Source organism: Montipora foliosa, chromosome 6 (assembly GCF_036669935.1).
Source record: "Montipora foliosa isolate CH-2021 chromosome 6, ASM3666993v2, whole genome shotgun sequence".
Taxonomy (NCBI): domain Eukaryota; kingdom Metazoa; phylum Cnidaria; class Anthozoa; order Scleractinia; family Acroporidae; genus Montipora; species Montipora foliosa.
This window is the reverse complement of record NC_090874.1, coordinates 15,401,196-15,424,944: the sequence shown is the minus strand read 5'-3', so window position 1 is coordinate 15,424,944 and position 23,749 is coordinate 15,401,196. Positions and strand designations below refer to the sequence as shown.

At 37.8% G+C, this 23,749-nt stretch overlaps 2 protein-coding genes across 5 annotated transcripts in view; one reads left to right on the top strand and one right to left on the bottom strand.

The window, feature by feature from the left end:
- The first annotated feature begins 1,231 nt into the window (after window positions 1-1,231).
- Window positions 1,232-19,393, top strand: LOC138006815 (coiled-coil domain-containing protein R3HCC1L-like). Of its 4 annotated transcripts, none has more exons than XM_068853397.1 (10): window positions 1,232-1,402; window positions 5,234-5,505; window positions 5,584-5,652; window positions 5,757-7,452; window positions 12,590-12,689; window positions 13,848-13,929; window positions 14,462-14,532; window positions 16,747-16,845; window positions 17,052-17,192; window positions 18,326-19,393. In XM_068853397.1, exons 2-10 carry the CDS (start codon window positions 5,261-5,263, stop codon window positions 18,373-18,375), a joined length of 2,553 nt encoding a protein of 850 aa, XP_068709498.1. In that variant the 5' UTR covers window positions 1,232-1,402; window positions 5,234-5,260; the 3' UTR covers window positions 18,376-19,393. The 4 variants fall into 4 exon arrangements, with proteins under 4 accessions (XP_068709498.1, XP_068709502.1, XP_068709499.1 ...); XM_068853401.1 differs by having other exon boundaries at window positions 1,250-1,402; window positions 5,284-5,485; XM_068853398.1 differs by having other exon boundaries at window positions 1,250-1,402; window positions 5,284-5,505; window positions 18,326-19,392.
- A 96-nt stretch (window positions 19,394-19,489) lies between these two features.
- Window positions 19,490-23,749, bottom strand: part of LOC138006816 (small nuclear ribonucleoprotein G-like) — a 5,127-nt gene continuing 867 nt past the window's right edge. The window contains exons 2-4 of the mRNA XM_068853402.1: window positions 21,975-21,997; window positions 20,405-20,529; window positions 19,490-19,719 (exon numbers count right to left, since the gene is read on the bottom strand). Of these exons, the coding sequence (XP_068709503.1) occupies window positions 19,666-19,719; window positions 20,405-20,529; window positions 21,975-21,997 (202 nt within the window). The 3' untranslated portion in view covers window positions 19,490-19,665. The remainder of the gene's footprint in view (window positions 19,720-20,404; window positions 20,530-21,974; window positions 21,998-23,749) is intronic.

Below are 23,749 nucleotides of genomic sequence, written 5' to 3'. Positions count from 1 at the left end.
ACAGGTCAGAAGAGACATCCTGTTACTTTAATTTCACAAAGTTCAAAATTCCGAAAACTGTATTAAGCCACCTTAAGTCGCGACAGCAACGCGAACGTTATTTAAGAAAATAATAGTGTGTCATTGTAATTATCTCGCGGTCATTTCCGCTTTTTTAGAAAGTCGAAGCGTGAAAGTTCTTCCAGAATGCAATTGTTATGAATTTCTGTTGGGATTGGTTGGCTGTTTTGATTGGCTGCATCAAAAAAGGGAAGTAATTTAATTAGTTGGCAAAAACAAAATCTCTGTACGCCATAAGCGTGGTTTTCTTCTATGCCAATTTTCAAACACTGCAAGGTTTTTTTATGGGAAGGAAATACACAAGTAAGGTCTGGTTTTGCGCTTATTTAATCAATAGAAGGCTTAGAGGCTTGCAGGCTTGCTTGAATCCCTGATGTTCCGAAGTCTGGCGACGGCGTTATGCCCGCGTCGCAGCAACCTCGTTCCCAGGGTCCTCTCCTACTCGGCCCCAGTGGCGAGAGAGAGAGACCCTGGTCTGGTCTGGTCACGTGTCTGCTAGATTTTAGCAGATGACAAACAAATGATCGAAGGGAGGGGCGGAATGGTAAGGTATTTGTCTCAACTGTGCCTGGGTGGGAAAGTAAAAGTGCTGCGATTCAAGGTAAACAAAGTGAACGCACGTGTATCCGTGAAGTCAACAATATAATGTGAAGGTCTGAGGTGAAATGTCAAGTGGAAAACTCCCACAAACGCCAAAAAAGGTTTATCAGTCATCGGGTTCAAGTTGTTGCCGTCTGTGTAAATCGGTTGGTGACACTTCGTCTTGGAGGAATCTGTTTGGAAAAGGAAATCGTGCTTTGCTCGCAACGGCAGAGATAATTTATGGCAGTCCTTTAATCCACGACAAAACACTGCCCCATTTACTGTGCCGACCTTGCGAAAGACGGTTAAAGAATTTCGAAAACTTCAGAGTATTGATAACAGAAAGTCAGTCTTCATTTCAACGAGTCAAGAGATGTATAGAAATTTCGCCATCGGTCGCTCGTACTTTGCCCAAGACATCTAGACACGTGACCAGACCAGACCAGGGTCTCTCTCTCTCGCCACTGGGGCCGAGTAGGAGAGGACCCTGGGAACGAGGTTGGCGTTGCAGCTTTATCGAAGGCGTGGTACAGAAGGCATCTGCAGGGGCAGGCTGTCTATATTACAGGTATCTTATATGAAGTATATTGCTGGTATTTTTAGCCAGTATTACAAGATGGCGGCTTTGTAGAGTAAACAAACCGTGTTGACGGTCACTTTTTTTTAAAATTACGTGTGACTTCTAATCCAATACCTGAAAGTTTGTATTGGCTGGGTGCATTTCACTATGTACTGGTAACAATCAAGGCGTCTATTCCAGGTGAGAATCAAACACTTTAAAATTCTGAAACGTGAGAATCGTGTAAGCTTTAATACAGGAAATTAGGGTATTGAATAACCAGTTATGATTCTTGTGATCATTTTATGTGCTTTCGGAATCATAATGTCGATTTGCTCAGGCTTCATCATGTCATCATATGATTCTGTCAGGCACACGAATCATAACCCTGATGTTTTAAGGCTTGAAGGAACCGTTTGTAGAATCATAACCCAAAATTTTGATTTGAAGGAATCATTGTTATGATGCCCTGAAGCTACTTAGCATCATCTGAGGAATCATAACCCATCACTCTTTGTGCAAAAATCATATTACTTGTTTTCTAATGTACAGGAAATCATTTGTGGAATCATAACTTTGATTATGTCAGTGAAGGAAATAGCACTTTCAGTGCCATTCAGCAAAATAATGGTTCAGATCGCCCACAAAGTGAAGCTGCTGTGAATTTTCTTTTTGCAAAAAAAAAAACCTGTCAAATTGTATTCAAAGTTTGCTTTTTCTTTCTATTTTCATGCGTGTTGTAACAGTTCTATTTGTTCAGAGCTACGCTTGTCATGTAAAAGTAATCCTTGCACAGTGCTAAGGAACTTTTAGCAGACCCACATGTTCTTAGATAATTGAGTCTGGTCTTATAAAAGTGTCGAGGAAACAATAATTCAAGATCATTAAAAACAACAACACAGTTTTATGCTAAACAAATGGTAGCCCTTTATTTATATTACTCATGTAACTCTTTAATATCACGGAATACTTATATAACTTGTATGAGACAGACCTCTCATTTCCATAACATTTTTGTTTGCCTTTCATGATTAAAACATCTAATGTACCACAAAGAAATATCCAATGTAAACAAAGATGTATTGCTGATGTTTAATAAGTCATATACAATAATTGTTTATGACTCATTAAACATCAGCAATATGTGTTCATGTACACTGGGTATTTTTTTGTCAATATTTGCATCAGATGTGTACAATTTACTATCAGACTGCATTTGTAGATCAGTTAAAATAAATCAGCACAAGATTATCTGAAAACCACTACAGAGGAAGAGTCCAGTTAACGTTGTTAATATTTTCTATCCAATAGTTCGGCAGTTTTTTCCCAAGGAACAAACAAATTCTTCAAATTTTAGTTCATTAATACTTATTGGATTCAAGCTTTCATTTCTTAGAAACATGTATCCTGAAATTATCATGATTGCCAAACTGAATGTATTCACATAATTTTCCCATCATCTAACTTTTATGTGGTATATGTATCAAAATCAGGTGATTAGTTTATAGAATCATAATGCATGGTTGCTGATAGAGACAAGAATTAAACGATAAAAAAAAGATAATATTATTATTATCTCACATACATTGTATGATCAATTTCCAAATTGTTACATCCTGCAAAATGTTGAAGGCATTGAAATGATTAAAATTCTTTTGGATAATCACAAAATGCTGCATGAAATTTTAAACTAATCAGCGGGCTTTTCTTTAAAGGCCCACCTTCAACCAACGGGCATTGCATACTGCAGAACAATTTTCTTAAATGAAAATCCCATCTGAAGCTGAAAATTCATCCAATTAGAAGGCTACGATAAGCAATGCAAATTTTCACAACAAAACAAACTGTCAAAAAGTCTGTCGGTGAAGGTGGGCACTACGAGACTCGCAGGTATCATTAATTTATCTTTTGTTCAACTCCAAATCTTTCTTTGCATCTTCACCATATGAGTCTGGCACCTGCCTAATTTCATATCTGCCCACCATCGGTGTCTCGGACCTAATTACATTGATTTCTTCCTTTGTTAGCTCCTGCTCCCTTACTCTCCATCCTTCTCCTCCTCTGCAGCAAAATTAACAAGAAAAAGTTGTTACCTGCAAGTATTGTTTCCCTGTGAAAATAAGATGCACAATAACTTTATCTATCTACCCCATTGGATATGTATAGAGGATATTACATAGCCGAAATCTTGTTTTACTCATTTTCGAAATGATGAAAAAGTGCTTACCAACCGCTAAAACATGCATGTTGTGTAACATGAAATGAGATATGAAAGTTACAAAAAACAAATCATGATAATGTAAAATTTTGCAATAAAAATATTAATGTAGTAGAGAAGAATTATATTAAAGCACAAAAGTATCTTACAATGAAGAGGAAGCTCGTGTTTTATCAGCTAATACTGTTCGTTAACATGACGACTCCTATATTCTCACATGTGAAAGATAAAAATGATATATTCACTGCATGCGGTGAAGAAATGATTTTTTAGTAAAAGGAGAAATCTTGGTATTTCATCAGTATCTATATAATAATGAGCCCTTAATATTCACGAGATAGTGTGATGTCTGCAGTCACTGTGGTTTCATAAGGAGGAGCTGGTTACTGCCGACATACCAGCACCTGTGTTGTCACAAATTTGCCTCTCACTGATGGCCTCTTTACAGACCATAGAATAGTGCCATAAAATTTTGGCTCGTAGTTCCACTTGAATCTTGAATATTTCAAGATGTCACTAAATGCTTCATAACAGTGCAGACCACAGAAAACTGACGTTGATTTGATTTAATTACATGTAACTTCCAAGTGGTGCTTTGATAATGAAACTCAAATTATTTCAGTTATGTCTAATGATGATAATTACATGTACATGTATTAAAGGTTACAACAAATCATTTGATTCTGCATAATATAATCTGAAAGCACAACAACTTACGAAAGGAAAAGAGCCCTGCCTGGTCACTATACACTTAATATGCAATGGCGTCTTGAAGGGAACAGTGTTATTTTCCCTCTAGTTCTAATATTGGACAAAATGCTAATCAATAGGACCTGAAATAATAGAAGAACATCGACATCAAGAGTGGGACTATGAAAAATTCATAATACAACTTTGCGAAAGGCCCCGCACTTATATACTCACCACGACACACTCTTACATACCCAAGAAACAAAAACATTAAATGTGCACACTTGGCAATACTGTACATTTCAGTGAAGTTTCATACAATTCACCATAATTGTTTAAGCTCTCTTATCATAAAGTGAAAAACCATGCATGCATACTGTAGTGTATTGCAGACCTATGTTACCCAGAGAGCAATGCGCCATGAGTGTGATTGTGTGGACGTAAATAAAAACCAGAAGTTGTGTTTGACATGGTGTTTTATCTAGTTAATCTCTGTTTTAATAATCGGGACTCAATCGCTACACGTGCAGCGACGTCTTCAAGCAAATTAATAAATCAAGATTATTCAACATGCAAATACAGTATCAATAACAGACAAGAGCTGACTTAACAAAAGAATGCTCTCAGACACGTCACATACTGCCAGTCGTTTTCTTAACCAAGATCATGGAAACCACACTTTTTTCTCCTCGATGTATCACTTTGTCACAAGTGCTTTATACTTTAAACATGATTCCATTTTTAAAATGTACAGTAATTATTGATTCCATGAACAATTTCATGAAAGCAACGAATCCTAGGTTATGATTCCACCAATGATTTTTCGCGCGACTGGAATCATACCATGTGATTCTGGTGAATCGTATTTGATTCCAGTGCCAATTTTCCAAGTGTGGATCATTGAATCATCATGATCTGTATGTAAGCAGGCTTTAAGGTCTTTTTCCCCCTTATGCCATTCCTGTCTAGGAACTTTTTTATTGTCTGGGCTTTTGTCTGGACATACTTGGTAGAGGGTTAGATTAGCATAATTTGCATATCACTGGAACAACTTTTGGATGTCTCATCCACTTATCAAGACAGTTGTAAAATTCAATACCCCAAAAATCTGTCCTTCCTTGCAGAATCAGTGATGAATTATTAAACAGCAGATGTTTTTGCATTATGATGGAAGGTACAGAAAAAATGCTGAGTGCAAGATTTTGGAGCAAGTCAAAGAAGAGTTAACAAAGTTTGAGGAAAATTCGGAACAGAACAGTGTACTTGTCTTCCCGCCTTTGGCTGCGCAGTATCGCTTCCTTATTCACCAAATTGCTGAAGAACATCCCAGTTTTCAATCAGTATCCATAGGACAAGGAGTACATAGGAGAACTGTGGTATATCGTGCTAAGAGAAGGCAGGTTTAGAGCAAGGTCTTAATCCTTGTTCTAATATTATATCTACCAGCATTCATTGAACTTTTTTGTTAATTTAGAGAGTCACACGAGATGGCACAATCATCTTCAGCAGTTCAAAGGACTTTTTTTGGTAGAGGAAGAGCGAGGTCTGTGGCATAATAATTTATTGTTATTTAATTAGCAAACCTAACCTAAAACTGTTTTAATACTATAGAACATGGTCCAAGATTTCTTGATCTTGTTGTTGTAGGCGATCAAAGCGACCTGATCAGGCACTGTACATTCCTGGAGCAATGAGGCAAGCAAGACAAGAACAACAAGAGCAAAGCTCAAGGAGGGAATGTTCAATAAACAAAGCAGATAATAATGAGATTTCTCAAAATGTTTCACAAACTGTGGAGGGTAGTTCCCGAGTTACAAATGATGTACCTCTATCAGATCTAAGTAATGGCAGTGATTGTAGGAAAACTGACAAATTTAATCATCAACAGTATGATGAAGCTACAAAAGCTGAATCTACTAATGGCATTACTCTGCCTTTATGTTCTGAAGCTGAAGGTGTTTCAAAAGATACAGGTGGTACATTTACTGAAGAACAACGTAATGATATGCAATCACAAGTTTCAGCAGATCAGAGACAGAAAACACAAAATCCTTACAAGGATTGCAGTGAAAGTGTAGGAAAAGCAGGTGTTAATCAAACACTACTAGGTGCAGTCTTTGTATCCAATACTTCTGAAAGTCTTCAAATCAGCGAGAAGTCAATAGAAGAACCAGACAAAATTAGTGATATGAATTCTCAGACTTTTGCAAAGGAACCAGATTGCAGCAAATGCAGCATTGGTAATCAAGATGTGAAGGAAACATCTATGACTAAAGAGGCAGTTCTAGACTCAGAATCTTTTGAATGCTTGTCAACTCATGGATCATTCAGCCACTGTCAGGACTCTCTCTTAAAGAGTCTTAGAGAGTGCTCTGTTGAAAAGGATCAGAAGGTGATTGCAAGTGGAGTTGTTGACAATGCTGTTGATTTAAGCAACAAAGATAGTGAAAGTGAAGGAGTAAATCGTGAACATAAAGTGCTATTGAAAGAGAGCATTAGAACATGTGAAAATGTCACTGTGGCAGTACTGGTAAAACCCTCTTGCCTCAAACCTGGAATAACATCAAAATCTGATTTGATGAGTAGAGGAAACAACAATGATGTAAATGACGCTGTAGAGTCGGAAGAGTGTCCTCAGCATTTTGCTGGTGGAATCTCCAGTGAGTGCAAAGAAAACATGGCTGAGTCAAATTCAAATGGGTATGGCTCAACAGATATTAGTAACCAGGAACCTCAAGTACCGGTAGTTTGCATCCCTCCATGCATAACCTCGTCAGAAAAGTCTGTAAACATTGTAGAAGCAGCTTCAGACATTCTACACCCAATTTGTTCAAGTAACACAACTCATTTGGAAAATGATGAGGAGAAATGCATGAAAAAGCCTTTTGAAAGTGGGAGTAGTCCAGAGTCTCCAGATGTGGAACTAAATCAAAGTGTAGAAACTGAAGAACTCCAAACAGAGCTATGTAAGTCATGTACCAATAAGAAAAAGAAATCAAAGAAAGAAAAGAGCAAAGATGACGAAGAGAAAACAAAATCTAAGGAAAAGAAGGAGAAAAAGAAAAATAAGGATAAGAAAAGTGGAAAAATTCAGCAATCTGAGAGTAATGATCAAGAGACAAACTCAGATTCTGAGACGAAAATTAAAGGTAAAAGGAAACCAATGACCAAGGAGTTGTCTTCTAAGAAGAGCAAAGCAAAAGATTTGAACAGTTTTGAGGTGAGAAGGGAAGGTATTCTCGATGGCAAGGAAAGGGATTGCAATGACAGCAAGGACGATGACAACTGGGAATCCATTTTTGATGAGAGTGGAGATTGCCTTAAACCAGAGCATTTAGAAGAGGTGAGTTCTTTTGGGGGAAAAACAGTCAGTTAGTAAGCTGATATTCAGTCATTATTTTTATCTACAGTAAATATTGGGGAGTAGGGCAGGTGCAGTGGTGATAGCACTCGCCTTCCACCAATGTGGCCCAGGATCGATTCCCGGATTCTACGCCATATGTGGGTAGAGTTTGTTGGTTCTCTACTCTGCTCCGAGAGGTTTTTTCCCCGGGTACTCCGGTTTCCCCCTCTCCTCAAAAACCAACATTTGCAGGCGTAGCTCAGTTGGCTAGTGCCCGGCTTTCAGAGCAAGGGGTCCCCAGTTCGATCCTCGGTGACTTGAATGTCTGTTTCCACTTTCCTCTGACCCGTGTAGCTAATGCTTTAAATATCTGTGAAACGGAGCACTGACAGAGGGAGGGGGTAAAAGGTGCACCGTCAGCTTCCATTGATACCAGTTTCATAACTGAAAAAACTACTGACATTAAATACATTGACTTTACTTTTTTACTTTTTTACCAACCTACTCAACCAATGTAACAAAAATGCACTAGATGACTACTTGATAATAACATTTATGATACATTGGTGTCACCAGCTTGATTTTGATTGGCTATAAGCACAGAACTAATTCTTGCTTGCCGTTTTTCTTACATCATACCTACAGACAATAGATTTTATATATTCATGAAGAATTGAGGTCGTACCTACAGACAATAGTTTTATGCATGCAGAAGTGACATCACCTAACACACTAACCAGCAGAGAAAAGGTAAGAAGACTCTGCCAACCACAGAAACATTCTTTGATTTGCCCCTCATGCAAAGAAATAGATGAGTCAGCCCTCTTGTCTTTACATGTGCAGCTCAGTAATATGCATAATAAAACAAATATTGGATTCAGTTTTCACATGATAGCGATAATTATCAAGGCCAAAGTTTGTGTTATCCACCTCAACCTTCGGCTTCGGCAGATAACACAAACTTTGGCCTTGATAATTATTGCTATCATGCTCAACCTCATCCAATAATTGTTAAATATTTGTTATTGACCAAGCGTGAAGTCAAGATAGCTGGATATTGGCCAAGTTCTTTTTTTGCGTGTTCATCTCGGTCCATGAACACGCCGAACAAGAACAAGGCCAATATCCAGCCATCTTGACGGAACAAGCTTGGTCAATAATAGGTTTATTATATGAGGTAAAACACCATAAAATGATCTTTGATCTTGTGGGACTAAGCGAGAAATCCCGAGCAGGCAAGATAGCTCCATCTTGTCCACTCGGGTAGCCAATCACAGTGCGGGATTTGGTTATTCTTCCCCATCTTGCTCTTCAAGAATTCAACTTCAATAGACTCCATCTTGCATGCATTTTGGCTTTGAAGCCACAAACGGAAGGCATATTTCCTTGATTTTTAATACCAACATTCACCTCATTGCCTTCACAGAGGATAACCCCCTTTGCTCCAAGAGCATGCATCACCACTGCAAGCCAAACACTGAAGATGAGGAGCTAATCTCTTCTCTGGAAAATTTCAGTGTACTAACCTTTTTTGCAACTTATCCATCCTGACCTTCCTAAAATTTTCAGACAGCGACTGATACAGAACTGAGCTTTGATCTCACATGCTTGCCTCCATCAAGCCAGAGATCTCTCAAGCCCTCAAGTCTTTACGTGATAAAATCCATTCCACTGAAGATTCCAACTTGAAGGTGATATGCACCGCTGCCTCATCCTGACTTCCACCGCTAGTCAGTGCACATACTTGCCTGAGAGTGATCATAAGTTCATCACCAAAGCTAGCCAGATTCCTGGCTTTTCATATTATGAGAATGAACCACAGGGTCCCCTGCCTGAACCTACCAGAAGCCTGCAACCTCCCTGTTTTCCCCCGGGAATCCAGGTATGCCAGTCCCCTTGCCTAGACACATTTTATCACCACCATCACATTCATATTACCATCAACAGTGGGGCCACTGGTTACATGATTCACCAGTCCTCTGTTCAGAAGCTGGGAGTTGAGATTGTTAAGAGTGGAAGTCCGCTCACCAGGCTGATGGTTCTTCCTCATTGAAGGTCATCGGTGAAACTAAGATTTCCTGCACCAGTGTCACAGTTGTTTTCTCAAACCTCACACGTATTATTTTATAACTTCTTTATTCGCAAACTGCAGACACTCAAGTACAAAAAAACTGCCTCTCTTTTCCTGTGCTCACTCAACCAGCCCTAACTGGTTTTATTTCGTGCATCCGTAATGTCGTGTAAGGTCTACCCAAGTGTCACAGTTTCATTCCCACACCAGTGGAAACCATGTGTTCCAGTTTGAGAGTGTGGTAGCAGAACATCTGGATGTAGAGGTCCTCGCTGGAACCCCTTTTATGGAGATTAACAACATCGCTGTTCATTCTCAATGCCCAGCCATCAACCATCAGCAGTCCACAACCCGACCATCTTCACCGCATGTTACTATCTTCTCATGAGGTGTACGGCTTGACCCAGACAATCTTTTACAGCCCTTCACTTTCCATTGGTGACCTGGTGTACCTCTATTGTGACTGCAACAAATCTTGTGCCATTGATGGTGCATGGTGCCTCCTATCATGTCAAGAAGTCTGAGTGCTGCAAAGTGCCCATAGATACCTCTCCCTCTCTGCCTCATAGCTCAAGCAGCACACATTTTGACATCAATGAGGACAAAGACGCCCACACCACCATCCCCACAGATACCAGTCACTCCTTCCACTCCTGAGTCGCCTCGGTACCTGAACGCAGCTGATATGTTGCCTCCACCCACCACATCTCCAATACCAGCACTCTTTCCGCACCCCTTCCCACCGGTGCACTACCTTGAGGACTACTGGTATGTACTGTATTAGAATGCCCTCTCAAACCCCTGTCTTCTGTTCTTACAAGAGAAAATAAATTAATGAAAGGACAGTTATACCATTAATTAGGCATTGTTGTTGTGTTAATTCACTGTATTGCTTTGTGAGCTGCTTGCACCATGGCAAGTGGACTCTGTGTTTGTAAACCCAGATGCCAAGTTGTTCTGGTAAAGTTGTTCTCGTTCTCGTGGAGCTTTGTTTGCACCGTGGATTTTCTATGTGGATCTGCCCAAAATGATATGCTTTACAAACAAATTAAAACCTATTAAGAGAAAGAGTTTGTTAAATCAAAAGTCACTTGGTGTAATTGAATAATGGAATCTCACTAAAACATATTAATTAAAAGAAATTTCAGCTTGTGGTCAGAATGGAACTTGGCCCTGGCATAACTGTGTGCAAATCGTGCGCCCTACCCACTAAACCACACTGGCTTTCAATAACCATGACCTACATCTCTACTTGCACTCTGAAAGACGTGTTGTGAAGTGTGACCAATTGCATGAAAATTGATTACATTGCAGACTCAAAACGGCAGTATGACAAGATAGGTTGTATGCAAAGTTGGAATAACAGTTTAGGAATGTTTAAGATTACTAAATGCTTAAGCCGCGGCTACCCAAGCAATTTTTTTGCTTATGATGGTCGCTTTGCCAGTGTGCGGTGTAGGGTGTAGCCACCCTAGCACGGGTTATGCAACAGCCGAAAAAGTCGCAGAAAAAAATCATGAGAAATTGAAAGAGTTGAATTTTTTGCAACAAAGTCGGGAACTTTCAATTGTCACTTGTGTATGCACATTGCAACATTGTGCCCTGCATTCGTGACAAATTGCGATGCGTCAAGGGGTTATCGAGCCAATCTCATGCGAATCACAAAAAATCTCAGCAAATTGTCGCCAATTGTAGCCACCACTGCTCATTGGCAACACAACAATTTTCCAAAAATCACATCACCATTGTAAGCAAAAAAATCTCTCTGCTCTAGTATTTTAGACTTTAAAGACTTCCGTGTTGGATTATGTTGAGTTTTTATGGCTTTAACTGTCTCATATATTTTATTTTCCTGTATGGTGATAGAGGTTTCTTTCTCTCGTGGCCCATCTAGGTTAGCTCTGCCACTTGTTTATTAAAGTCACAAACCTAGCGTTATTAGAGTCTCTTCTTATTTTTAAAATTGTTTTCGGCCCTTTTGTGCGTCCTCGCCATTAATTATTACTGAATGTTAAATTGTGAACAAGTTTTATGATCGCATAGGTGTAGGCACACATGGGTGTAGTCGGATGCCGATGGAGTTTTATTCTTGTTATTCACACACACCGCCTGGTTGTGTGTGCTCTCTGCCTTTGCATAATGTGCTAACCTACTTATATATGCGTATGCGAAATGTAATATACAATAGGTGCTAATTTGGTGCCGCTATGTTACATGCATAATGTGCCAACCTACTTACATATGCGTATGCGAAATGTAATATACAATAGGTGCTAATTTGGTGCCGCTATGTTACATGCATAATGTGCCAACCTACTTACATATGCGTATGCGAAATGTAATATACAATAGGTGCTAATTTGGTGCCGCTATGTTACAATGGGTATCATATGTCAGTAGCCGGTTAAATTTGATTTCAGGTCAAGATGATTATATGCTAATTGTAGATTGATTTGCAATTTCTTTGTCTCTATTTATAACAGATGATAATGAATACCAGACACAAAGAAATTACAAATCAACCTACAGTAGGTTAAAATAATTTTTACCTGAAATCAAATTTAACCTGTAACATATCCACCTGACTGTGTGTTTTCTAATTTCTTAGGGTTGGCACTATAATTTGTGAAATGAAACAAAACGAAAACGAAATGATACAGAAACAATCCTAAACATTCATTAAAGCAATATAACCTTAGGCCTAATGTTAGCATTGGTTAACGGTTAGGGTTGTACCCGCCCCGAAAATTTCAATCCGTTGTGGAAAATAGTAATTTTGGTCGGCCATGTTGGTCAGATCAACATTTTGCGAAACAGATTGAAATTTTCCTTTGGTACAACCCTAACTGTTTACCAGTGCTAACATTAGGCCTAAAAACTTTAGTTTAGGCCTAATTAGGCTTAAGGTTAGCTTTAATTAATGAGTGCTTAGGATTTTTTTTGTATTTCGTTTCGTTTTGCAAATTAGTGTAAGCCATCTCTTAGCCAGGATAATACACTGTAGATGCCTATGTTCAAATGTAATTTAGCTTCAAATTGCTGTCTTATTTTTCTCTATGTCTTCAGTTGTCAAGACTAACAGGGATTGCAAACCCAGAAGTTCAAAAAACCCAGTTTGATTACTACTCACTCACTCCAAAGAATTATTGTGCACTGGAGGATGACGGTTTGTCTGCTTCTTAATACCTTCAGAATTCAGCAAAAAAAAAATACACTTTACAATGTTGGCATGATTTGAATGCAAGCTTTACAAGTGCAGTGCAACATAGCTACAATGATATTACACCTAATTCCAAGATGTAAAGGTCGCATCATTTTGGTGTTCTCACAAAGGGATTATTCCAAGACCTTTCATCTTTAAAAAATAAATATTTAATAAATATTATTTACTGAGAAGTGGTCCACCACTCTAACCAACACCGAGGTTCACGAATAATAATAATAGTTAAATATTAAACTATTTTAGTATGTACCACGCAAGTTGAATAATCAGCCGAGATTATCAATAAATTGGTTCCAAGTAAACAAGGCGAAACAGGAAGCTATTTTGTTTTACTCAGTTTACTCACAGGTTAACATTACTTGCTATCCAACTCAGAGCTTGCCAGTGAGAATGCATAGAAAGCACTATTAACTTCTGTGGTATTTACTTAACTGCCTAGAAATTCAAGACGATAAGAAAAGGAGAATTGGCCTTTTAAAATGCGTAACCGCATAACATTGATGTAATCATGCCTCACATTCTGTAGCTTTGAAAATTAGCATATTGATTTTCTCTAATTTAATTTGCACATTCAGTTTGTGCATCAGCATTGCAATCTCAATTTTCAGGTCTCTTGCTCTCTGGACTAAGATGACTTTAAATAAGCACTTTCTGCCTCTGATATCCAAATGACCGTGCGATACCATACACGTTAAATTAAAAGTTTCGGAAGATTCAGATACACCTGTACATCCTCACAGGCTCCATGTAACCTTAAATTTGGTCAGCTCACACCATTATTTTGCATAGTATTAAAAAAGAAATGTATGTCTATACAATCGTATAACAGACAGACCCATTGTGATTTAATTAGTGTGTTGTTTCATGGCCTTTTCATTGCTTCCACACACTGACAGCTCACTTAGCATCAGATCTCAATAAAGTATTATTAAATTTCTATGTGGAAGATCACAAGTTCAATGCCTGGCCAGATGATTACTTGGGAAAATTGACATTTGCGACAGTTCCCAACCTAGTGGGATAGTTAGACATATTTTAATTAAAGAAATTATTTTCTAATTCATTAACTTGCACTGTCTGTCATATTTTGTTTTCCTCCAGAGTTTGGCCATATTGTTGAGATCTATGATTTTTCCCCTGATTTAAATACACAAGACATAATGCAAGCTATGAGTTCCTTCAGGTAAATTGAAATTATCCAAATCCCACAATCTGAACATTCCTATGTTACTGTTACAGTTCCTGTACTTAAACAAAATTATTGTTAATTAATGAAGTGAAATCATCTTTAGTTAGAGCACCTAACCCCGTACTTTTTCGGGAACAAATAAAATTAATTTTCACATTATCTGGGGTACTTGCACTAAAATAATTTGAGATTTTCTGTGGTCCTCTTTTTCTTTTCTTTTTTTAATTATTAATGAAAGAAAAGAAAAAGGAGAAAAGCGCAAATTATTTTTAATTAGTGCAAGTACCCCAGATAATGTGAAAATTAATTTTATATTTGTTTAGAGTTTTGTTTAGTCCAAGCAAAGTTGTTGATGTCCATAATTATTAATAATAATAATGATAAATTCTGTTGTGTCATCATCATTGTCCAGCAAGACAGTTTAATTTCAATATTTTTTCCCTTTGGTCTGTAATCAAGATGTTTGGAATTTATATATTAGATTTCAAGGTTTGTATTGACAAAATGATCACCTTCACTTTTTCAGGACCAAAGGTTTTGATATCAAATGGGTTGATGATACACATGCTCTGGGAATCTTCTCAAGTTATATCGCAGGTGGTTAGATTTATCGCAGGGATTTCATTTTAGCTGTGGTTGTTTCATCATTAGTGTGGCAAATTGTTACCATGGTCGTGTAACAGGTCCCCAAAAATTAAATTTTTGTAATGCTCAGACTTAGAGACCTGTGTCCCAATTAACTCGTAACAAGCTTAAGGGTGAATTATTTAAAATTGTATGTTGTTGCTATTTGCATTGTATTTTGGCTTGCTAGCTTCATATTTGACACACTCTTGGCGAGACTTCAGCTGTTTAACCCTTTGACGGCTAAACTGGCTGTCTAACACCAGTGAGACAATTCTACTTGTCAATGGGGAATCCCAGGAATCAATGGGTTAAGTCAATTGCAACTGAAGTATATTGTGTGCAGTGGTCTTGACAGAGCCTTACCATGCAGCCTGTAAAGTGAAAATCTAGTTCCAATTTATTTTAATCATATTTACACACATCTGCTGTCAGTTATTCCTTGCTTGAATACACATGTAATTTAATCTAGTGGATAAATCACTTGATTAAATTTTTGACCTTGGATATTGCATTTCTAGCTTTCTGATTGGTTCACTCAGTCTTATTTATCGGTTTATATACCGTATGACCTAGCGTGGAAACAGATTTTGTTAAGTGTTGCCAAGTTGAAAAAATTTGGCTTTAATTTAAATTAAATTAAACAAAATAATAATTATTATATAGTAATTATAACTAGAAGAGGTATTCCATTTGCAATTGTTGGATACGAGACTGGTTATAGCCAACTCACATCCAACAGGCACTCATGTTTATTTGTTGTTATTATTATTATTATTATTATTATTATTATTATTATTATTATTATTATTATTATTATTATTATTATTATTATTATTATTATTATTATTGCTTTATGCAGCCTTTCCACAAGGTGGCCTTCGTCTGCTAAAAGATATCCTCTAAAATACAAATAAAGTTGAAAATGTAAAAAGAGGTAAAATAAGTATATCTATTAAACACTGTTTAATAAAAACGTTAAGCTGAGAGGTTATCTTTGATTTTTTTCATTTAATGCTTCAAAGTCATCTTAGAAAACTGATTAAAATCAATACAGTTCCTTACACATCCAGGTAAAACATTAAAGCTTTTTCGACTTGGATATTGCACTTCTAGCTTTCTGATTGGTTCATTCAGTCTCGGTTATCAGCTCGTATACTGTATGACTTAGTATGGAAACCGATTTCGTTAAGTCTTGCCAAGCTGAAAAAACTTGTCTTTAATTTCCAAGTGCTCAGAATTTTAATGAGAATTTAAGGAAACAAAGTAATTACTGGACCAGGTATTCCATTAACACACTTTTTGGATACGAGACTGGTTATAGCCAACTCATATCCAACAGGTACTCGTGTTTATTGTTAAATATCCAGCAGTTAAGAATGGTAGTGACAGGTACAAAAACTTTGGCCAAGTTTTGGTGGATAAGATTTAAATGAAGACTTCATATTTTTGTGGGAAAAAAAATTGGTGAGAGGATTCACTTGAATCATTGGGGCCTCCCAGGTATTTTTTCCCATTGTGTTTCTCGCTTATCTAGTGGACAATTACGACAATTATTATTGCCTCTCATAGACACCTGAAAAATTCAGGAAGCAGGTCAATAGGGACCTTAAGCAAGGACGACGACGGTGGCAACGAGAATGCGACATGACAATAGGTTTAATCATCAAAAGCAATAGTTCTGCATGTCCTGCATGTGCGTGTTAACTTTCTTCGCCGTTCGACGTGAAGTGATCAAATTTGAGGTCATGTGGAGGACGAGAGCACCTGACAATAAATTTTCAATTTTTTCCCTAAATACCCACACCGTTCTCACCAATTTTGTTCTTGGAATGTGTACTCACGCTCTCCTAGCCAGGCGACTTGGAGTAATTTTAAAATTATTACAATAACAGGAAATAATATTTTTAGACGTTCTCGTACCCATTGTCGTCGTCGTCCTTGCTTAAGGTCCCTAATTACTCCAAACTGAAATGCTTCACGGCTCAGTTGGTAGAGCAGTGCAGCAGTATCACAGAGGTCGTAGGTTCAAATCCCATTGAAGCAGCCTGAATTTTCACAGCTGTCAATGAGAGACAATCGCTTAAATTGTCCAGATGAGTGTGAGGATCACTGCTACCTTTCGTCTATAACTTGCAATTCAAATACCCTATATATAATTTCTTTCATTGTGCTGCTTACTCACAGCTCAAGATGCCATACAGCTGTGCTCAACTCCACTGATGAAACTCAGACCCATAAGTCAAGGGACACCAGAGTCAAGGAAGAAAGCAAGCAACTGTTTTGGTATGAAAATCACCACCATGTTGTTTTAAGTCAATACCAGACTCCATTAGAATATTGGCCACAACTTAAGGATGATTAGGTGTGCAGATTGCAAGGATTTTTTTAGATTCCTTAATTCAGAACTAAGCTTGCCTCATGCTCAATGTGTCACATTGTTGTGGCTCATGTGTTTCATGGTAAAAGAAGTAATAATACTGTTTTTTTAGAGTTTCTGCAACCCTACAAAGAGAGGCCACAGACCAGCAAGCTGCTTGCTGACAGGCTTGTTACAGGAGCTCTTGGTATGAGGTCAAAAATGACAAGAGAGGAGAGGGTTAAGGAAAGAGAAAAACTGAAAGAGGCAAAAAGTATGTTCTATTCTATTGTAGGTGTGCCTGGGAAGGGGGGGAGGAGGGTTAGCATGAGAAAATATTCTCCCTACATGTTTTCCCATAAATTGAAGCAACCAAAGGCAAGAGTCTTTTGAACCCAAGTTTTCATTGTGACAGTGACAACACCGCACCGGTGGCTCAGTTGGTTGAGTACCGGACTATCACGCGGGAGGTCACAAGTTCAACTCCGGCCGGACCAACACTCAGGGTCTTTAAATAACTGAGGAGAAAGTGCTGCCTTTGTAACTACATCTGCAAATGGTTAGACTTTCAAGTCTTCTTGGATAAGGACGATGAGCTGGAGGTCCCGTCTCACAACCCTTAAATGTTAATAATCCTGTGAGACGTAAAAGAACCCACACACTTGTCGCTAGAAGTAGAGCACGTAGTTCCCGGTGTTGTGGTCCGTCTTCTCTTGTGTATCATGGTTGGGAGGGTAAAAAAAGGGGCCACAGTAATTGGTGCCAGCTTGACTGGCAAAGTTAACAAAATAAATAGTCGGGGACTCCACTCAAACCAACTACCAACTTTAAATTTTATAGAGAGTCATGAATATCCAATTTGCTTACTGCAGACTTTCTTAATGCAGTCAGACCATTTAGGTACCAACTCTTGTTGTTTAAATTGTCAAATCATGGAAATGGAGTGCAACGTAGCCAAGAAAACATCAAGAATCCAATTAATTTCTTTCAACTTAAAACTAGCACTTCTGTTTAAATTTCTTTGCAAGGGAAATAGATCTTTTAGTGATACAGCATTCATGTTGGATCTTGCTGGGCTGGGGCATACATCGTATGTTACGAATGGCCAGAGAGCACATCTACACTCCTTGTGTTTAAATTAATTTCTTTAAATCAACATGCCCACAATAAAGTGCAGCACCTTCGTATGCGTAAAACAAATGGTGTAAATATCCCATTTTCAACTACAAACCCAATATTAACATCACCATTTATGACATGGCCCTTGGCTATAGCGTGTCGAAGTACAATTTACATGTACAAAGTCATGTAACCTTTTTAGTGCAATTTATGAATCAGTGTTATGGTGCTGTGTTCTTGGCGTTCATTATAAGAAATTTATGATCATGACTGTGCTTCTTCTTGCAGACAGGAAACGACAGGAGGAACTTGAGAAAGCCAAGATATGGGCTGATTGAAAACTCAACTAAAGCTGCTGCTGCAATTATTTTTTTAACATTTCAACTGAAAATTTTTAATGTATTCATTTGCTTCGAGAGCTCATACTAGCATTTTATTTGTTTGAATTTTTTGCTGAAAGAATGAATATGATATTGTATCCAAGGTAGATAATATTATTATGACTTGCGCATTTCTTTAGAAACCTTTTCTTCGTCACATACATGTACATATTTGTATTCTTTCAAATATTATTGTAATAAAAGACAACATGTTTTATTCATAACCTTTTTGCATTTTAGTGGTATGGTAGGAGCTACATTTCAATTTTTTATACCTTTTTCCATCCCAAATTTTCCCTGCTTGCTGAGGTCTCTTTTCCTTTTGCGTTTGATGAGTACAGGAAGACACCTCTGCCATGGGTCGAAACACACTGTTGAGCATGCGCGACGGTTACTTAGCGACCAAATTCTCATGTGGGCTCACTAAAAAAAGCGGAATGACTGTAGAGGAATACGCAAGACAGTCAGCAAAAATGTCATGGGGCGTGTGTTTTAAAGAGTGCCGTCCAAGGATGTTGATGGCAGTTGGATCAAAGTGAGTTTCAACCCATGGCGAGATTTCTTTTCTTGTACATGTACTTTGTCAGCCTAGCGAACGCAAAACCCCAAATTTTGAGTAGTGGTGTGAAAAGGAGTGCATACTGTGAAAAATACAAATACTTGTGCAGGTGTTTTAACGTGTCCCTGGCCAGTAACTTCTTTTGTGTAAACAAGATCTACAATATTATAATGTACTGTAACCCTTATTTTTATGACAACTTTTGTTGTAAAATTAATAATTATGAACTTGATGTTTACTCTGCCTTATGCATTTCTGGACTTAATTAGAGAGTCTTATAATGGTGTTAATAACCAAGATTGTCAAAAGTAGCATTCAACACTAAGTTACACCATTTTTATAGACTGATACACTTTGTCATTTCATTGATTTCCCCAGCAAATGCTGCCTAATAAAATAATTTACTGGTAGGTCACCTACGGCAAAATGTTGTGACAACCTTGCATATCAGGGTATGCCACTTGTGGAGAAATAACACTGCCCATCCTCTGATGAGGAGGACTGACTCACAAATTCAAATTAACATTAATTTTTTATTCAAATTTCTTGTCCTGCCTACATGGAAGGAACAAAACCACTCACTTATGAAATACATAGAACACATTTTTACAAGCTAAAAAGTGTTTACAAGATATCACATCAAAATCGTACAGGGTATTTACATAAATGAAGTAAACTAAAAAAAACCATCATAATATTCTGTCAAGTGCTTCCATTATCACAATGCTATTCCCTCTGATCACCTGAAAATTAGAAATAGTCCTGCATGCATGAATTTTGGTCAAGCAAGGACTGTCAAAAACAGACAACTTTGTCTTCACTAGACAAAACGGCTTTCAAGAACTCTAGTGCTTAATTTTAAACTGGGCCCAAGAAAAAATGACATAACCCAAGTCAAAGTTGTCCTAATCTCTTAATCTTTTTCAAACTGATAGATGCAATGAGGAACACTTATTCTGAAGGTGATGCGGACAGCAAAAGTTTTTTAAACAAAACATGCCACAGGCTGGCTTGAAAACAAACGATGCAATGAACTAAACTCAAACTTTAATTAGACTCTGAATTGCATCAACAGACAAAATGGTTTTTATGAAAGCCTATTAAGGTTTGAATGAAATAACACAGTCATAAACAGCTCAAAGTGGGACAATGCTATTAATGAGAACAAAGTAAAACATCAAAGTCCAGATTGTGCATTTCTCTTTTAAAGTTGGAAGAGAATTAGCAAACTTTATGTAATAAGGCAGGAACTCCATAATTTGGGACCAGTGTAGGCAAAACTCTTTCATGGGATCAGTTTTCAATAAAGGTAAATTCACATTATAATTCCAGACATGGATACTTTTATCACTTAAATAAGATGGGGCTTCACCAGTTCATAACGTAACGCTGAATAAGAAAGATGAGAAGAATATTGCCTCTACTTACAACCATTCCAATGTTGTGTTTTTGCTGTGCCGACACTTCCTCCACAGCTTCATCCAATACAAGGTTCATAAATGGATCAAATCCTCTTAAAACGCCTGTCACATGTCGACCACCATTTAGCTTCACTAAAAAAGACAAAAACAATTTCAGCATCATTAATATCTGCAGCTTCTGAGCCCAGACAAATTAAAAGACAAAAACAATTTCAGCATCATTAATATCTGCAGCTTCTTAGCCCAGACAAACTAAAAAGGTAACGCCACATGACGCGAGCCCTCCCTAACTCAAAACTTGAGCCAACTAAAAATGAAATCGCTTTTTCCTTAAATAAACCCAATCATTGACCCCTGAGAGTGACACTTAAGGATTTTAATCTGTCTAACGCCAGACGATTTTACTCGTCATTTGAGGTGTGAATGGGTTAACCCATTGACTCATGGGAGTCAGACGTAACATATTTTACTGTCTAACGCCAGATGATTTTACTCGTCAACTGAGGCTGTCCTGGGGTGCCAGAGGGGTGAATGGGGTAATTCTCGTCATATACTCAGAGTGACCCCTCCCCTGGCAACTCAAACTGCCTGCTAAGTTTAAAACAAATCAAATGAAGTTAAAACGGATCAATTGAAATCAGCAAGTGGGGAAAAACCTCCTGTAACAGCATAGAAGACCAACATAATTGCACCCAAAAAATGTCATCAAGTTTCAGAATTGAACTTTGGTGACACTGGTGGAAAGTGATTGCTCTGACCACAGGACCAACCTCATCCCCTATAACCCTCCTCCCAAAAAAAAAAAAATTCCAAAGATTTGTCTGACTGCGATTTGTACCTGGGTTCCCTGCCAAAGACAAAGGTGATTCAATAAAATTTGAAGTTGGCGGCTGTGTGAATGGAGCAACCAACTGTATCAGTGAGGGGCCTAACAGCCCTTTTTCTCTATGGGAGCCTTCTGGGCATGCCATTAAATGAAAAAAATTAGCTGACTTCCAGGGGCGATCTAGGGGGAGGGTGCGGGGGGTGCGCAATGCTTTCCGGTACCTGCAGAATGACCCATTTTTTTGTTTTGGGAAAGTCAAATTTAAGTCCCATAAAACATGTACCGTACTTTACATCCCCTAGATGGGATTCAAAGTCATTTGTCCCATGGTTGAGCTGGTATGAGGCATGGGCCTATTCCAGAAATGATGTTACAAGCACCTTTGAACTGCAAAAATCCTTCCAAAACTGAAAAATGCACAAAAGTTCGTCACATTATTTCAGGAACAAACACATGCCTCACCATCTTGGCCATGAGACAAGCGACTACCAATTTTTGAAACTTAATGCAACTCATGCAACACCTTTTGGTGGCAAAATTGCAAGCAGTTACCATAAAATACATCTTTTAGGGGCAGAACATTGACACTTCCAGAAATAAAAAAATTCAGTTTAGGGGCACTTTAAAACTGTCAGTCTTATATATACAGACCAATTGGCTGCAGATGACACATTGCAATTGCCTACTGTGTTATTCTTTCCTCAGCATATATGAATAATTATTACAAGTTGTAGTACATAAGCTTACTTACATGACAACCTCTTGTCCATGTATCTGAAAGTGAGAGTAACATGTGGAGAAGTTAGCTTGTTCATCAAACTATCTCAGCAGATCTGGCATTTTAATATCTAAGCTTTTTGGTCTTTAAACAAGCAAGCAAGAGCAAGATGAAAAGCAGTATGGTATCCTTGATAACACGATGACATTATATTTCCTTGTTAACTAAAATACCACCGATGATTTACTTGATTATTCTTATTTCACATGACGAAATTTCGGCTGCCCTGTTATCAGTGATTGTCAGAATTCAAGTTTGTTGACAGGTGTGTTTATTTGGCTTTCCTGAAAGTCTCTACTTTTGCGGCTCATGTTTACTTCACTTATGCAAAGATAAAACGCAATGGGAACACATCTTTTTGCTGAACAGATTTACAGACAAACTGTCTAATTACTGCAGTTAGGAATGAATTTGCTGCAGAGTTTTAAACTTTTGTTTTATCAACTCTTGAAGATTTTCAACAATTTTCCAACAGGGGTCCTTAATTGGTCCACGACTTATACTACCTATGACCCCAGAGAATTTTAATCTTGCAAAGCAGACAAAGAAAACCTTAGATAAATGGAAAAGGTCTTTGCTTTAACTAAGCATTTTCAAAATCTTCTTTACTCATGTTTACGAACAGGTTACCTACTTTTATATCAGGGGCACCCAATGTCAATTTTCCGAAAATATCTGTTCGGAAGACAATTTGAGATCTAGAATTTTCGGAACATTTGTTGTAAAATAATTTCTTGCTTGCCTGCCCGTCCTAGGATTTTTGAACATCTGAAAAATGGTATAATTGCCCATTTTAAACAGATTTTTGCCCTAAAAAGGTCACCTAGAATTTTCGGGAGCCTTTTTTCTGGCTGAAATTTTTGAAAAGGTAAGTTTTGATCTCTATAATTTTGGGATCATTAGACTTTCAGCCAGGAAATCCGAACAGATGTAAAATTTTTAGGGGATAAAAATATGCCTATATCTACCGTTTAAATACTAAAATACCTTAAACAAAGCTATGTTTAAGTGATTTTGAACTAATTATTCTCGTTGGGTGCCCTTGTTATATGTCTAGAATAGACCTTATTCATAAATGGCAGCCAATTTATAATTCTTTTGTCGAAGTGCAAATTAGCCTACCAAGCCTCGATACCATACAGTGAATTGAAAAGAATTCTTTCTCTAAAATGAGGCTTGGTAGGCTAATTTGCACGTGGACAAAAGAATTATAAATGTGAGCGCCATTTATGAATAAGGTCTATACCTACCTATACGTATGAGTTATTGACCAAGCGTGAGGTCAAGATGACTGGATATTGGCCAAGTTCTTTTTTTGCGTGTTTATGGACCGAGACGAAGTCGAGGTCCATAAACATGCAAAAAAAGAACGAGGCCAATATCCAGTCATCTTGACCGAACAATCTTGGTCAATAAAGGATTTATTATATGACTTAAAACACCAAAAAATGATCTTTGATCTTGCGGGACCAAGCGAGAAATCCCGAGCGGGCAGTATCGCTCCATCTTGCCCGCTCGGGTAGCCAATCAGAGCGCGCGATTTGGTTCATCTTGCCCGCTCACGGAGCTAGTCATATAATAAAGTCTTTTATTATATGGCTCTGTCTCACAAGGACTGGGGACTACCAAGTTCACAAATTTGATTGGCTGAAATCGATATTGACTATGGTCTAGATTTTCCCATCCAGACCGGCATCTAGACCGGTAATGTTTTGCAGTGAAAAGATGCAAACTAAAATGCAAAAATA

What these genes read in the sequence shown, in the direction of transcription:
- LOC138006815 (XM_068853397.1), top strand. Translation starts at nt 5,261, where the DNA reads ATGTTTTTGCATTATGATGGAAGGTACAGAAAAAATGCTGAGTGCAAG. An exon ending in GTATATCGTGCTAAGAGAAG is followed by an intron (nt 5,506 to 5,583) that starts GCAGGTTTAGAG and finishes TTGTTAATTTAG; the next exon opens with AGAGTCACACGAGATGGCAC. An exon ending in CAAGCTATGAGTTCCTTCAG is followed by an intron (nt 13,930 to 14,461) that starts GTAAATTGAAAT and finishes TCACTTTTTCAG; the next exon opens with GACCAAAGGTTTTGATATCA.